This window comes from Rutidosis leptorrhynchoides, chromosome 10 (assembly GCF_046630445.1).
Source record: "Rutidosis leptorrhynchoides isolate AG116_Rl617_1_P2 chromosome 10, CSIRO_AGI_Rlap_v1, whole genome shotgun sequence".
Classification (NCBI taxonomy): Eukaryota; Viridiplantae; Streptophyta; class Magnoliopsida; order Asterales; family Asteraceae; genus Rutidosis; species Rutidosis leptorrhynchoides.
In genome coordinates, this window is record NC_092342.1 from 16,361,221 (window position 1) to 16,376,501 (window position 15,281).

Below are 15,281 nucleotides of genomic sequence, written 5' to 3' on the forward strand. Positions count from 1 at the left end.
ATATACGTTTATGAGTGTTTAGACACAAAAATATAAACAAGTCCACAATTATAAGCGTAGGTAAAAATCGTTAACATCTATAAACGTATGCAATTTATACACGCCTTTAAACATCTCCAAATAATTTTTAACTTCACACTTGTGAACGCGAAAAATCGTTGACTTTCATCTAAACAAAATTTAACGCTTTAACTATAGCAATTTTGAATTTTGTTTTTATTTAAAAAATTAAGTACACGCTTGAAAGTATGAGATTTAGAATTTTGTGTCTTTTAAATTAAAAAAAAAAAAATACAGTTACACTTTTAAATCCCAAATGAGGTTCATCAAACGGCAATTTCATTCATAAAGGGCACATTTCAATCTCAAACCCTAAAAACCTAAATCAACACAAATGCAATGGAAATCGCAATCGCAATCGCAATTTGCTGTAAGTTTTGGAATCGCAAAAATTTTTTTTTTTTCCTTTTCTTATTGTCTAACAATCTAAAATCACAATTTGATGATTCTCTCAATGATGTATTAGTGTATGAAATTGGATATATGTAACGCAATTGTTCGTTAAGGTTTGAAATCGCATATATATATATGCAAACATAATTGCTCTGTTACGGTTTGGAAGCAACTAGTAACTGTAAAACTAACCTAATTTTCAACTCAATTCATTTAATTTGGGATACGCAAAGTTCGAATCCATCTGAATATTAAACGAGCTTACTACAAACTATCATTGATATAGTAAGTTTATTAACTTTTGGTTAGTGAATCTAGGTAGAGATAATATATTTGTTATTTGTTATGAATTTGTCGGATTTAAATATGTTATTTTGGCAGTCATCTGCATATAATTTTACATCCGGAATCTAGAAAGTTGTGAAAATGGAAAATGCTTATGAGATGCTCAATTGTTATTTTAGCAACAGTTTTGTATTCTATACAATGAGTTGTCAATTTTGGTTAAACAAGTTATGATTTCATAAAGGCTTTGAGATGTTTTGTTGGCTGCATTAAAGTTTTTATTGTGGGCTGTTAGGTTTTTGGCTAAATCTTGTATTAAATTGGACAAACGACTTTGAGATTTTTTATGTTGGTTATTGGTTTATAAATTTCTTTCTGGAACTAAAAATGCAGGCTTATAAGTGCTGCTAACATGTTTTTCTCAGTTGGCTAACTAGTTGACAGGGCAAAATGTGACAATGAATTTAGTCAATTGCTTAGATTTCTTGGTGCTAATGACACAATAGATAGTTAGGTATATGGATGTGTATTTTAAGGAAGTTGATGGCACTTGTTACCTTTCATTTTCTTTTATAGATTCTAAAGGAAGGATGACGTTACAAGAACTTAAGATTATGCAATTGAGCTTAAGGAGGAGGTATGCTACTATTTATATTTCACAAAATGTCGATTATTTTAGGTCAATAATGATAATGCAATTGAACACAATAGGCGAATAATGGGAGAAGAAATCAAAGTTTTAAGTGTAAAAGATCTACAAGGCATGGAGAACCAACTTGAAATAAGTCTCTGAGGTATCCAAATGATGATATTTTGAAGCTATTGCTTACTACCATGTTTATGATGCTAATATTATATGCTTTTGTAACCAAATCAAGTTAAAGCCTAAGACGATTGATCTAATAGAAGTCCCGCATGAACTATCCTCTAGTAATAATATAATTTTTTTATGTATGGTAATAATATACAGAGTAACTTTTTTTTTTTTTGGTCCTGCAGGAACTAAATCAACTTCTTTTTTGTTAGAGAGGAATCATGGTACTGGAAGAAACAGCTTGCTAATGTTGCTATGTTGATGGTTTTCAGTTACTCTGCATTTTAATGTGTACTTATTCCGATTATTTTGCATGAATATATAGTGGGTATGCATGATGATTGTTAGGGTATTATTAGTTTACTTTGAGTGTGCTAAGTGGCAGTATATTAATCGTGGCATCTCGTTCTACACAAGTTGGTATGGAACACAAACCTTGTTAGGCCATTGGTAGTGGATGATGCATATAGCTTTTGGTCATGGTTTTAGTTGATTTAGAGTCAAATATGTGATAGTTGGACTCAAAACGGTTTTATATAATCAACAACATATAAAAATTTAAAAATTCACCATAAAAATGTATTTTTTATTACAGCTACAAAAGGTTTTATACACACCAAGTATAAATTTGTGGTTATGAACTTCAAGATCTATTGTAAGTGGGTTATCATAATGTATAGTCTAATTTTAGTCATTTAGTCATTTGGCTCGGTCTAATGCTTTACAATTTTTAAAATGATTAAAAATTTAAAATGTAGCTTCATGGTTGTGGATATAAATGGGAAATAAGCACATATTACAGTTTCCACAGTAAGTTAATTTGTTGTCTTATTTTACAGTTTCTTACAAAAAAAAAAATTTAATGTTCCAGATTCCAGGTGCGACTATTAGATTTCAAGAACAGTGGCAAGTGGAAATTTGGTGGGAGTTAGATTTAAGTTTAGTTATGTACGGAGTAATAGAAATGCCGATGTATGTAGTAGTAATGCATGTTTATGTAATAGAATATGGACACTTAATTAATTAAAACAATTTGGAGTACTGTTAAAAAATAGAACCAATGGCTTCAGTCAATGTTTCGGATTGCTATTATTTATTTACTTGTGAAAAAAATAATTAGTCATTTATTATTATTATTATTATTATTATTATTATTATTATTATTTAAATAGTCATTTCTTCACACTTTGAAGTGTGTATATTGAGGTAAGTTGTTAACATACTCAAGTGTGAACATTTTAAGAATTGTCTTAACACTCGAGTGTGAACATTTAAGTAATTTATTCACACATGTAAGTGTGGACATTTTTAAGGAGTTGCTCATACTTAAAAGCGTGAACATTGAGACACTATCTTCACACTTGTAAGTGTTTTAAGATAGGTTGTGCACAATAAGTACACAGTTGGCTAAAGTGTGTACTACAATATTTTTCACACTTGAAAGTGTGTACATATAGCCTAAAAAGTGTGTACTGTCAACTATTTTGTTGTAGTGAAACCATTTTATTTTGAACATTCATCAGTATCATGTATACAACTAAACCATTTTATTTGAGGTATTCACACTTGAAAGTGTGTACATATAGCCTAAAAACTGTGTACTGTCAACTATTTTGTTGTAGTGAAACCATTTTATTTTGAACATTCATCAGTATCATGTATACAACTAAACCATTTTATTTGAGGTATTCATTGAACATATCATAAGGGGAAAAAAAAAAAAAAAAGTGAACACGTCCATGGCACTTAATCATCATCATGATAAGTAGAATACTAGAATACTAGAAGCAAGCAAACAAGCAATCAACATTTAAGTAGAATATTTGATCTTTTTCACTCCATGACCAACTCTTTTAACTGTTTTTTGAGCTTTATAACCTTCGCTTTCTGCAACAAGAACGAAAGATATTTCAGGAACTTTTCAATCAATCGTCACCTGATACATATAAGACTCAAACGATGAAAATGTAAAATGTTGTAATAAACCTTATCATACCTTAAACTGTACTCCAGCATCACATGCCTGATCCTTTTCAGTTATTTCCTCGATTTGGTGGCCATCCATCAAGGACTGCCATTAAACACAATCAAACCATGAGAGAATAAAATTATTTTATGAATAAAATTCTTTAAATAAATAAGTTATAAGTTATATAGCTTTGAAGAATAAGCAGTCATATCCAACTTAATGCCCAACAATTTACGTAACACATCATGAGTCGGGATCCCCGACATAGCTAATTTTTACATTCAGCGCGAATATCTAAACGTATAAAAACGGGAAACGATTCAAAAATCATGCCTCTTTTTGCCGATTAGCAGCCAATGCTTCAAGCTCCATATCTCTTTCAAGTTTTGCTTCTTTTTCTTCTTCTTCTTTACACTCCTCGTCGAAGAAGCGTATACCAGGGAACTTCAATCGAAGCTTACATTTTTCTTCCTCGGTTGGTATACGATAATCTTGAATTGAACTGGCAACAAAACTACAACGAAATGGCCAGCGTCATCAATAAACAAAAAAATTAGTATGTTCGGGAATATATATATAAGAGAAAGTAGAATTGCATGATTGAAAGAAAGAAAGAAAGAAAGAAAGAATACTCACGGTTGTGTTAAAAGGAAGTGTGCTATTAGCCATTGTTTTCTACAATACATTAAATTCGGAAGAATAACACCATTAGGCAAGCAGGGGTCATATGTATATGTAATGTAAATGTAATTTAAATAGTAACAGAATAACACCAGTACACAATAATATTATACGGTAGTAAATCACCTTTGATCGTAGGGTAGAGTTTTGTATTGATAGAACGACACCTTTAATAACTCGGGATCCCAATTAATGTTCTCTTTGGCTACAATCGATCAATCAAGTTGTTATTGTTATAATTTATAAATAAGAAAACATTTAAAAAATGGGATCATTTTATTTATCGACTGGAGGAGGGAGAAAAATAAGTATGCAAAAAATAAGTAGGCAAAGTACGTAAGTCTCAAGCCTGGTTTATGTGAATCAGCATCAAAAGCCCAGGTGTATATCTGGAGTTTGTGTTTCATGAATTCAAATTTACCACGTGGATAATCCCCTCTCAAATTCACAAATAAGATTTTGTAAGCCTCATCATCACTAGTCATTTTGGTGAACATGTCATCAAATTCTTCAATCATCAGGTCGAGTAGGCATTTTATCTGCAATTCGAGAGCAGCCTGAAATGAAAACAGAAAATTATAAAGCAAATTATCAAGCTGTAAATGATTCAAAAGGCTGTGTTTTTTCACCCCTTTTACAATCGGTCTCGTTTTGTTTTCGCTTGTGATAAGCAAGGTTGAAAAGACGTGAGACGGGGTCGAGACGGTCGGTACCTTGGTGTATCGCAACAGTCAAGACGGGGGCGAAACGGATGCTGACGAAAGTTGAATTTATATGTGTGTGTGTGTGTAGGGACTAAACCCAAAACACTAAACCCTAAACTCTAAATCGGGCTAAATTTTTACTTCACAAAACATGAAGAAAAAAAAACGTTAACATTCATCACCACGATCAATATTATCTTGAATGTTATTTTTGTCGATCGTTTTCCCGCCTAAATAATAGCATTCATCACGAAGTGTCTTTTCTAAATGTTCATATTTTCGTGTGATCTTGATGCCTTATCCAAAAAAAACGAAAAAAAAAATATTTTGCTTTCCCCCGATTGGTTACTTCCCCATTGATCCTGCCCCTATATATATACACACACACACATAAGGTCATCATCAAGAGGGACGCACTTTTTTAGGGGAAGAGAGAAGTAAATTTTTTATTTTTATTTTTCATTATTTTTTGAAGAAAAAAATAAAACATTAAGATCACATGAAAATATGAGCATTTAAAAAAGACACTTTGTGATGATTGTTATTATTTTGGCGGGAAAACGCTCGAAGAAATAAATGATAACATGCATCATGAGTAATGTTTTAATTAATGTTTTGTTTCATCGTTTTTTTCATCTTATGTGAAGTTTTTTTTTTAATATTTAGCCCGATTTAGAGTTTACAGTTTAGTCCCTAAACCCTAAACTGTTCGCGTTAAAAATTCAATCTAAACCCTAATTTCTAAACCCTAATTTCTAAACCCTTACAAAAAACTTTGATTAAAACATTACTCATGAAGCATGTTATCGTTTATTTCTTCGAGAGCTTTCCCGCCAAAATAATAACAAAGTTTCTTTTTTAAATTTTCATATTTTCATGTGATCGTAATATTTGGGGAAAAAAAATAAAAAAAAAACGAATAAAAATTATTTCCCCCCAAAAAAGTGCTTCACTTTTGATTAAAACAATATAGAGTTTAAAATATATCCATTAATTTGAAATATTTATATTTAACATATGTATGTTGAAATATATATAAAAAGTCAACATTGGTCTAAAATGTTTAAATTTTTGTTTAGATTCGAAAAAAATACTCCCTCCGTCCCAAATCTATTGTAATCAAACAAAAATATATAGTGTAAGATAAAGTTTTGACACATGTATTTTTCTGTAATCTTTTTGTCTTGCATGTATATAGTAAGGGCGCAAAAGCAGTGGCGATTTTAGGATGTAAACCATGGGGTCCTAAAAAAATTTCGAAGCTAATTATATTTAGGGGTATTTTAGTGATCGTTTACCTCTGAAAAAACATAAATTTTAAAAATATGTGGGGTGCGATAATTAAATTTAATAGTGTCCTACGCATTTTGAAGAGTACATTGTATCAAAAAAATAAAAATAGTGAGGTCCTAGGACCCCCACTCACATACCTTTAGAATCACCTTTGGACAAAAGAACTTTATCTATTATTCTTATCCATTTATGGAATCGGACAATTAATTTGGGACATCCAGAAAAGCTATAGTGGACAATAGAAATGGGACGGAGGGAAAAATCTGTTGTAAAAAATATATATCCTAATATATTTTTTTAAATTTCCTTAAAGACAGTTATCATACATTTGATAGTTATCATACATTTGATGTATGATGACCAAAAATGATGTTTTTTTTTCAAAACTTGGCCGATTTAGAGTTTAGGTTTTAATTCTTTAAACCCTAAATCGTTTGTGCAAGAAACATCATTTCTGGTTACCATATATCATACATCAAATGTATGATAATTGAGAAGAAAAAAAAGGAAATTCAAAAAAAATATAGAGAAATAATATACTTGTTTTTGCAAAAAATAACTTTTGTAAACTAACCCTTAAAACCTAAACTATAAATTGGATTTAACTTACAAACACATATTTATTAATTTAAAGTCAAATTATTAATTAATTACCCCTAACTAGGTGTAAAGTTTAAGGTTGTTAAGGCATATGAGAATAAGATGAAAAAAGATCCAAACAAGGAACAAGCTTCTTATTTTAATGTGATTATTATATATATATATATATATATATATATATATATATATCACATTTCTTATTAACTAATATTAATACAATTAATACTAATAATTCTAATAATATTATTATTAATAATAATATTATTGATAAAGACTAATAATAATAATAAATGATAACTAATCATATGATAATTTTAATAATTTTTAATTACTAGTAATAATATCAATGATAATAATAATCTTATTTGTTATAATAATATTAATATTATTAATAATATTATTACTTATATAAATCAAGTTATATATATATATATATATATATATATATATATATATATATATCATGGTTTTAAAAAACGGTTGAGGCGTACGCCTCGAGGCGCGCCTCGGTGCGATTTTCATTTTTTGCGTTTTGGAATGTGCGCCTCACAGCTCAGATAAAACGTACGCCTCAAAATTGAGAGGCGGTTCGATTTTGGAAAGAGGCGGTTCGATAGCAGAGGCGTGCGCCTCACAGTGTTTACCAAAAAAAGTAATCTATGGCAGTTTCTCTATCACTCTTCTAACAAAGTAAATTATTAGAAGAGTGCGCCTCATGTTGTTTAGCAAAAAATGGCGAGTCTAGTGTTAGTAATTTATGTTTTCAAGCACAATCGAAAAGAGAGAGAGAAAATTTACAGTAGTTGTTTTAGTTGCAGGTCATAAAAGAAAGAGGAAGGAGATATATTATTATTTTGTGGGGTGGGGAAAGAGACACGTCTCTCCCTTTGTAGTTGTGTACTTTATCTATTTAGTTTTCCTTTTGAACCCTCTTGTTTATTAAAGTAACAGGTGAGTCCTTAGTAATCTATATTGATAACCCAATATTATTATTGTCATGTAATCAATATAGTCTTACATATATTATCATCGATATATAAAATATAAATATAAATACCGGTCCGTCCATATTACTTTGTATTTGTAATCTATGTGATTTTGATAGTGTTAATTAAAAGGATGTGAAGTAAAAAAAAAAAAATAGTTATTCATTATAAAATATAACAATCTTAATTTTAGTTGAATTACGGAGTATATATAATTTAAAATTAGTATAAATGTTTTTAAGTTTACGACTTATATATTGAACTTCGAATATGTTTGAAAGGTTATGACTTTATATATTTATATTGAACTTTGTCTATTGTGGAATCATTAATTTGTTGTAATATAATAATGGACTTTATATTTTGTATTGTGGATTCATTTAGGACTTTATATATTTATGTATTTTTTTTAACTCCGCCTCGAACGTACGCCTCGGTTCGCCTCAAGGCGTACGCCTCGCCTCACAAAGGGAAAACGCCTCGAGGCACGTTTCCGTTTTTTTAAACCTTGATATATATGACTAAATTCGAAAATTATCATAAATCAAACAAAATTGCACGTATTACTAGAAAAGAAGAAAGAAGAAGCGTACAATTATGAGATCGAGAGCATAGATCCGATTTTCGTGGCGAAATTCGGAATTCAAATCGTTCAACTTTTGTTGGAGGAGGTCATCATTACCATCTTCGATCAACGCACGTTTCGCGCAAAACAATTCAACCTTCTTAATGATTTTGCTATTGCTTTTGACTTTTATTACGTCAGTGTCAAATTCATAATTTAATAGGACTACTTCAGACTCCCTCCTAAATGGCTTGGCGTCAATGCATATCTTGTCCGAACAAACAATATTCATGATTTCACGTTCGTTTTCATCTTCAGTTGATTAATCAGTCAAGTTGTTAATGATAATAGAAGAATAATAAAAACTCCTAAACCTCCTTCAATCAATTATGGGGAAGTAACCAATTGGGGGAAAGCAATTTTATTTTTTTTCGTTTTTTTGGAATTTTTTTTCCGGCATCAAGATCACATTAAATATGAACATTTAGAAAAGACACTTCGTGATGAATGTTATTATTTAGGCGAGAAAACGATCGACAAAAATAACATTCAAGATAATATTGTTCGTGAAGAATGTGAACGATTTTTTTTTCATGTTTTGTGAAGTAAAATTTAGCTCGATTTAGAGTTTAGGGTTTGGTGTTTTAGGGTTTATTTCATAAACCCAAAACACCTAACCCTAAACCCAGAAATAAACCCAAAACACGTAACCCTAAACCCTAAACCCTAAACCGTTCGTGTTAAAAACTCAATCTAAATCCTAAATCTAAACCATAAACCCTAAATTTCTAAACCCTAATATCTAAAACCTCAGCATACGCTCGAAAAACACGATAATTGTTATATATTACTTATTCGAGCGTTTTCCTGCCAAAATAAAAGCATTTATCACAAAGTATCTTTATTAAATGTTCATATTTTCATTCAATCTATAATGCTCGTGAACAAAGTTTTTTTCAAAAAACAAAAAAAAAATATTTGATTCCCCCCGATAGGTTACTTCCCTCTTGATCTTACCACTATATATATATATATATATATATATATATATATATATATATATATATATATATATATATATATATATATTAAAATTTTATAATTAGTATAAATCATAAAGCAAAAACGAATACTACGATACGTCATTTTTACAATTATAACATGTGTATTGTATAGTAAAGCGAATTATTGTCTCTCGGGTTATGTTAAGGTCATTGAAAATACTACCAAAAAAATCCGTAAACAAGGGTTGGCCGCCGCAACGTGCGGCTAACCGCCTTGTTTCTTTCTGAGTTAACAAATAGTGAAAATGTCACCGTCCAAAAATGTAATTAAACTTATTAGTGCCAAAATATTATATTTTGTATATCAATTTCAATTACTGCAAACAAACAAACTAATAGTGTTAACGATATAACTCACAATCCAAACATGTAATTAAACCAATTAGTGCCAAAGGAAAATCGAAGAACCTGTTTCTGAGCTTGGAGAACTCGTCTCAATGAGGGTTTCACTGCAATGAAATTGTCAACGTCGTTGATAAAGAAAAAAGTATAGAATATATACGGAAAAGAGGAATTAGATAAAACTGGAAACATAATAAAACTGTAAACAAAAAAAAAATACTCACGGCTTTTTTAAAATAAAATGTGCTGCTAGCCATTGTCGTCTACGATATTTTAATTCAAAAGAATAACAAAATTAGGCAGGGAGTGAGGCAAGCTGGATTTATATGTACATATGTACATATGTACATTAATAAGAATAGTATAGTAAATTCACCGTTTTTCATCAGATAGAGATCTAAACTCAGAGAATGCATCTTTTAAAAATGGAAGATACCAATTATTGCCTAAAATCAATCAATCGATCAAGTTGTTACGTACATGAAAAAAATCAACAACTGAGGTTAATTTATTATTTATTGAAGGAGATGGAAAATAAGTTCGCACGTACGTACCTCTCAAGACTGGTTTATTTGAATCATCATGAGTCTCAGGTTTGAAAAATCCTGTGGTGAGAAGTGAGGAGTTAGAGTAATCCCGCTGAGTTGCGTACATGAGAGTATAAGGTTTGATTACTCCCCCTCTCGAGTAACTCGTACATAAATAAACCTTGTACCTTTTTAGCATCATGAAGTTTTCTGTTACAATCAATCGACCAATCAAGTGTTAATAATACAAAAGTAATGCATTCTTAAAACCCCTTCGATCAATAGAGTGATTAATTAGAGAATAAAAAGAAAATATAGTAATAGTAATAATAATAATAATAATGATAATAATAATAATAATTTATAACTAATAACAATATAATTAATAATAATATAATAATAATAATCTACTTACATTAAATTAAATCAAATTATATATTATGCTATCATATTATATATATGAATGAATATATAGGATCATATTATTACTAGTATAATATAATTATAGTAAAATATAAGTATAATCATTATTATAGTATTTATAGGTTATAGCCCACGTTTTCGAGGGACGCTTTTAAGATAGCTCTGATAATAGTGTATTAAAGTGTACAAGAATGAAGTAGAAATTGTTAACTATTAAATGTGTTATTAAATGTGTTAGTGACAACATAATCAAGTGGCACGTATGTGTCCGGCTCACCACATTTCCTCACATACAATCACATTCAAATCAAGAATCATTACTATGAATCAATCATCTATCATCCTAACTGCTTTTCATGTACTTAGATTGAAAGATTTGGGATTTTGTATAAGCCCTAGAACTTAAAGGTATGTGAGATATGTGTTGATTGTTAGATTTTTGTGTTGATTTTTAGATTTTATGTGTTATGAGTGGTGGATTAGTGTTACAAATGAATTTGTTAACTTCATTCGAGCCCTAATTTGTGACTTTTGATTCACGAAGGTTTTTGGTACGATCCATGGTTCATACATTAACAAATTATCAACAACAACAACAAAACCCAATACCACATGAGTGGTGTATGAGGGAGGTGAGATGTAGACAATCATTCCCCTATCCGAGAATAAAAAGCAAGTCATTTCTCCACCCAGAGTGAAAACACTCTCAAAAGTAGAGAGTCATCACTCTCTCGATTCGACGGATAAAGAGATTGTTTCCGAGTGGACCTCCGGCCAAAAATGAATTTTTTTAAGAAAAAACCTTTGTAAAATAAAATTAAAAAATTAAAATAAAATTAAGACGCCATTAAAATGGTAGAATCGAATTTTCATAGTTTTAAATCCTGTCTGGAAATTCAGTTTAGGCTCTAAACGTCAGTCAAGACGCCAATAAATCAACGCTTGTTGTTGACTCAAAAGTGGATTATCGAGATTTGAAATTATGATACATTATATAGCTCAAATTGAATACAGAGTTAGCCAATAAAGGTGAGCATGGTACGGGGAAAAAAACCGTGAAAACCATACCGGACCGAATTTCGGCTCTATTTTTGAGTCAACAGCAAGCGTCGATTTATTAGCGTCTTGACTGCCATTTAGAGCCTAAATTGAATTCCAGGCATGATTTAAAACCCATGAAAATTTGATTGTACCATTTTCATGGCATTCCAATTTTATTTTACTATTATTTTAAAAAAAAATTCCTACTTATTGGCGGAGTTCCACTCGGAAGCAATCTTTTTATCCGTCGAATAGAGAGAGATGACTTTCTCTACTTTTGAAAGTGTTTCACTTTGGGTGGAGAAATGACTTGCTTTTATTCTCGAATAAGGGAAGGATTGTCTACATTTCACATCTCTCTTATGGCCTTCACCTCCCGCCCGGCCCGGAAATAGAGAATCCAGCCCCCTTACCCGAGTGGTACGGTCCATGGTCCATACTTCAACAAATTTTCGGGATTTAGTAAGGAGCAGAACCGAACACCGTGAAACGGGAAAAATGGACCAACCGAAATGTATATTGAATACCTGATATAAAAAGGAGCTACTGTTTTGTTCATATTCAATATTTGTTTCACGTTTGTTGAGTTCATAATTTGTTGTTGGAAAAATACTGATTTTGACTTTAGGAAATAACAGACTACATTTATTTATTTATTTATATTATCCCAATTGCAATGTGTTGGGAAATAGTCCGTAACATATTACATTTATTTTTCGACTGTGCTGTTTTCCTAATAGACTACATATTAAAATAAGCTGTGCTTTTTCCCTTACATGCTACAAAATTTGTTTATCATACTAAAAAAACTTTCATTAGATTAAGAACCCCTAATTATAGGTTTTATACTTATATCTTAGTAAAAATAAAATGAAAAATATTATTATCAGATGTTATCCAACTTTTGTGTATTCACTTTTATAATTTTATATTTTCATGAAATGGATCGGTACTTTTAACCGAACAAAACCATTATAAAATCGAACCAAACAGCTAATATTTGGTCCGGGCCTCGTTCCAAGATTGGGACACCAGAAAGAACCGAACCGAGCTTTTCGGTCCAGTTCCGTACCACGCATAGCCCTGAGTGGCGAAATGATTAACTGAAATTCAAAAACCAAACCTAGATAATTAGAACCTTGAAAAGCTGTGAGTGAGGACTGAAATAAATTCGAATTAGATATAATTTAACCGAACTCTGAATGAGAACTAAGTTTGTGCGTGAGACCAAGGTCGGTGAGAGGCGTGCCGTAGAACTGAGAAAGAGTTTAATTGAAACTGAAATTAGAAAGAAATCAAACCTTGAGAAGAAGCTTTAATTGCTTGAGATGATGACAAGTAGATGGCGTGTGATAGATAGATCTAAGAAGCCATAGATAGCGGCTGTAAATGAAATACAAAAGGAAACCCTAACTATTACCATCCACCCACCAATAAAAGATTTTGGACGTTTGTACCCTTTTATATTACGGAGTATTTCTCATATCACAGTATCAAAACCCTTTCGGTCTGACTTTACCTCGTATAGTCTTCAAATTTTAAAAGATCGCCCACCTAATCAATTAAAATTAATCCCTCCCTTTATTAAATCAACTAGCCTTCGCCCGTGCGTTGCACGGCGACTCTTAATCAAAAAAACTGTTAATATAAAAATGTTATGCCACCAGAAAGTTAAACACAAAATATGAAATTGTTGAAACACATAAATATAGCGATGAGTACATTAAAGGGTCAATTTGGATTATTGATTTTTTTCAGGATAAGTGGACGGTGCCCCGAAAAAATCCATTAGAATAAATAAAAGGTACAACTACAACGGGTATATCCGAGGGGAGTTTTTAGTGAACTCCAAAACACTTACAAAATGACACCAAAAATGACAAAACTAAAACTAAAACAATGACAAAGGGATTAATTAATGTACATCCCAAGTCCAAAATGCAAAATAACAATGAAACATACATTTTAGATTATACCACAAACCATGGTAATAAACCCGAAACACACATTTAAAACACTCTCGATATTTAGTACCATCTTCCATACCATGAAAATATGTGTGACCATGTAATTTAACCAAATGCGAATACTTCATCTCAATAATCAGGCAACTTTGAGAAGTCCATATAACCTTGGGCAATTGAGAACATATAAATGAACATGCCCACCAGAACCAGCCTTTAACCTTGCGGCCCAAAACAAAATTATTATTACTCTGTTCATAGATTTCCATAATGTGCGGCCCATAGTAGAAATCCATGTAAACCCCTCGACCCATTTGAAGAAAAAAAATTCATTTAAATCTTTAACATCCTTGACTATAATACTCCTTTGATCACCATTAGAGTTCATAACCCATATCTTTCCCCATTTATTTTCATAATTTGACCGTAGAGCTTTGACCCGTTGACTATCAAACAACATAAGACGACTCATTGTACCAACTAAAATCACCTCCCAAATAAAATTGCTCACAACAACATAAATAACCATCCTCTTTTTAAACCATTGACTATTTAAAGTCAAACTAGTAGCACAATGCTAAAACGAAACACCCAGATTATAAGCAACAAAAACACCCTCCAACTTACTAACTTGGTGCATACTTTGGATATGAAGGCAGCTCCAGAGACATACAAACTTAACACCAATATTAAAATTCAAAATAATGACCCGCTGACTTTTAAAAGTCATCATAACAGTTAACAACAATTGGTTATCATCATCTTCTTTTGTACTAGTGGAAAAAGGAAAACAGTAGTAGCAAATCCAACATTCTGTGAACCAATTAGATGCAGTAGAGGCCACATCACAGCAACATAAAAAGTAGCATCCACCATGACGACCATATATCTTTGACTTTTGAAGGCTGCAACAAAACAAATTACAATCTTTATACTCTATGTTGTAATCACCATAAGCACAAAAGACTTCCCAGCAACATAAGATAATCCAGTGAAAGAACCAAGACACAGAGTGTGTACTTTTATTGCATAAATACATATATATATTTCATCATACATATAGTAATATTCTGGACAAAAAGTGTTGTGAGTAATGTATTTGTTAAAGAGATTACCCAAGTTTACCTTTCAACAACCCACCCATTTTTGATAACTCTACCATTAATAAGGCATTTGATTTAATGGAAACAAAAACATATAGTAGTAATCAGTAATGTTGGGGTACATTACTGATTTAATCTCATCAGGTCTTTCAACTATAGTTGTTGACCGGGTGAAACACATAAAAATTTAACTATTTGAAGATAATTCTAAACTTATTTTTTCCTAAAGTGTTATCTTTTTCTGCAGTAATTTGTGACTTCCAGAAATGTCCTTTGTTTCGTACCTACTCAACCATAAATTGTACTGCTTTCCTTACTAATTGTATGGTAGATTGCCTTTCATATATGTAGCCAATTGTGTGCAATATATTTGATCCAATATCTGTTACAAAATTTAAAATATGTTTATGGGTCAATCTACCATACCCATTCCCTGACCCTAAATTACGACCCATCTTGACACATAA

General features: G+C 31.0%; 1 protein-coding gene and 1 long non-coding RNA gene across 4 annotated transcripts; one reads left to right on the forward strand and one right to left on the reverse strand.

Moving 5' to 3' along the window:
- The first annotated feature begins 311 nt into the window (after positions 1 to 311).
- LOC139873620 (uncharacterized) lies at positions 312 to 2,559 on the forward strand. 2 transcript variants are annotated; one of them, XR_011767391.1, is made up of 5 exons: positions 312 to 430; positions 1,315 to 1,375; positions 1,450 to 1,532; positions 1,738 to 1,972; positions 2,424 to 2,559. It is a non-coding gene; the product is annotated as an uncharacterized lncRNA (long non-coding RNA). The 2 variants fall into 2 exon arrangements; XR_011767390.1 differs by lacking the exon at positions 2,424 to 2,559 and having other exon boundaries at positions 1,738 to 2,212.
- Positions 2,560 to 3,080: 521 nt separating this feature from the next.
- LOC139871877 (uncharacterized) lies at positions 3,081 to 13,199 on the reverse strand. 2 transcript variants are annotated; one of them, XM_071859621.1, is made up of 12 exons: positions 13,049 to 13,199; positions 10,311 to 10,493; positions 10,133 to 10,202; positions 9,981 to 10,019; positions 9,823 to 9,863; positions 8,379 to 8,662; positions 4,543 to 4,759; positions 4,329 to 4,407; positions 4,158 to 4,196; positions 3,855 to 4,035; positions 3,549 to 3,623; positions 3,081 to 3,439 (listed from the first exon to the last, which is right to left on the reverse strand). In XM_071859621.1, exons 2-12 carry the CDS (start codon positions 10,483 to 10,485, stop codon positions 3,386 to 3,388), a joined length of 1,254 nt encoding a protein of 417 aa, XP_071715722.1. In that variant the 5' UTR covers positions 10,486 to 10,493; positions 13,049 to 13,199; the 3' UTR covers positions 3,081 to 3,385. The 2 variants fall into 2 exon arrangements, with proteins under 2 accessions (XP_071715722.1, XP_071715723.1); XM_071859622.1 differs by lacking the exon at positions 13,049 to 13,199 and adding an exon at positions 12,886 to 13,006.
- Between the last annotated feature and the right edge of the window lie 2,082 nt (positions 13,200 to 15,281).

Coding starts and splice junctions, on each gene's coding strand:
- LOC139871877 (XM_071859621.1), bottom strand. CDS start 10,485: ATGATGCTAAAAAGGTACAAGGTTTATTTATGTACGAGTTACTCGAGA. Junction 9,864..9,980: donor CATTTTATTTTAAAAAAGCC/GTGAGTATTTTT, acceptor ATTTCATTGCAG/TGAAACCCTCATTGAGACGA. Junction 4,408..4,542: donor ACATAAACCAGGCTTGAGAC/TTACGTACTTTG, acceptor GATCGATTGTAG/CCAAAGAGAACATTAATTGG.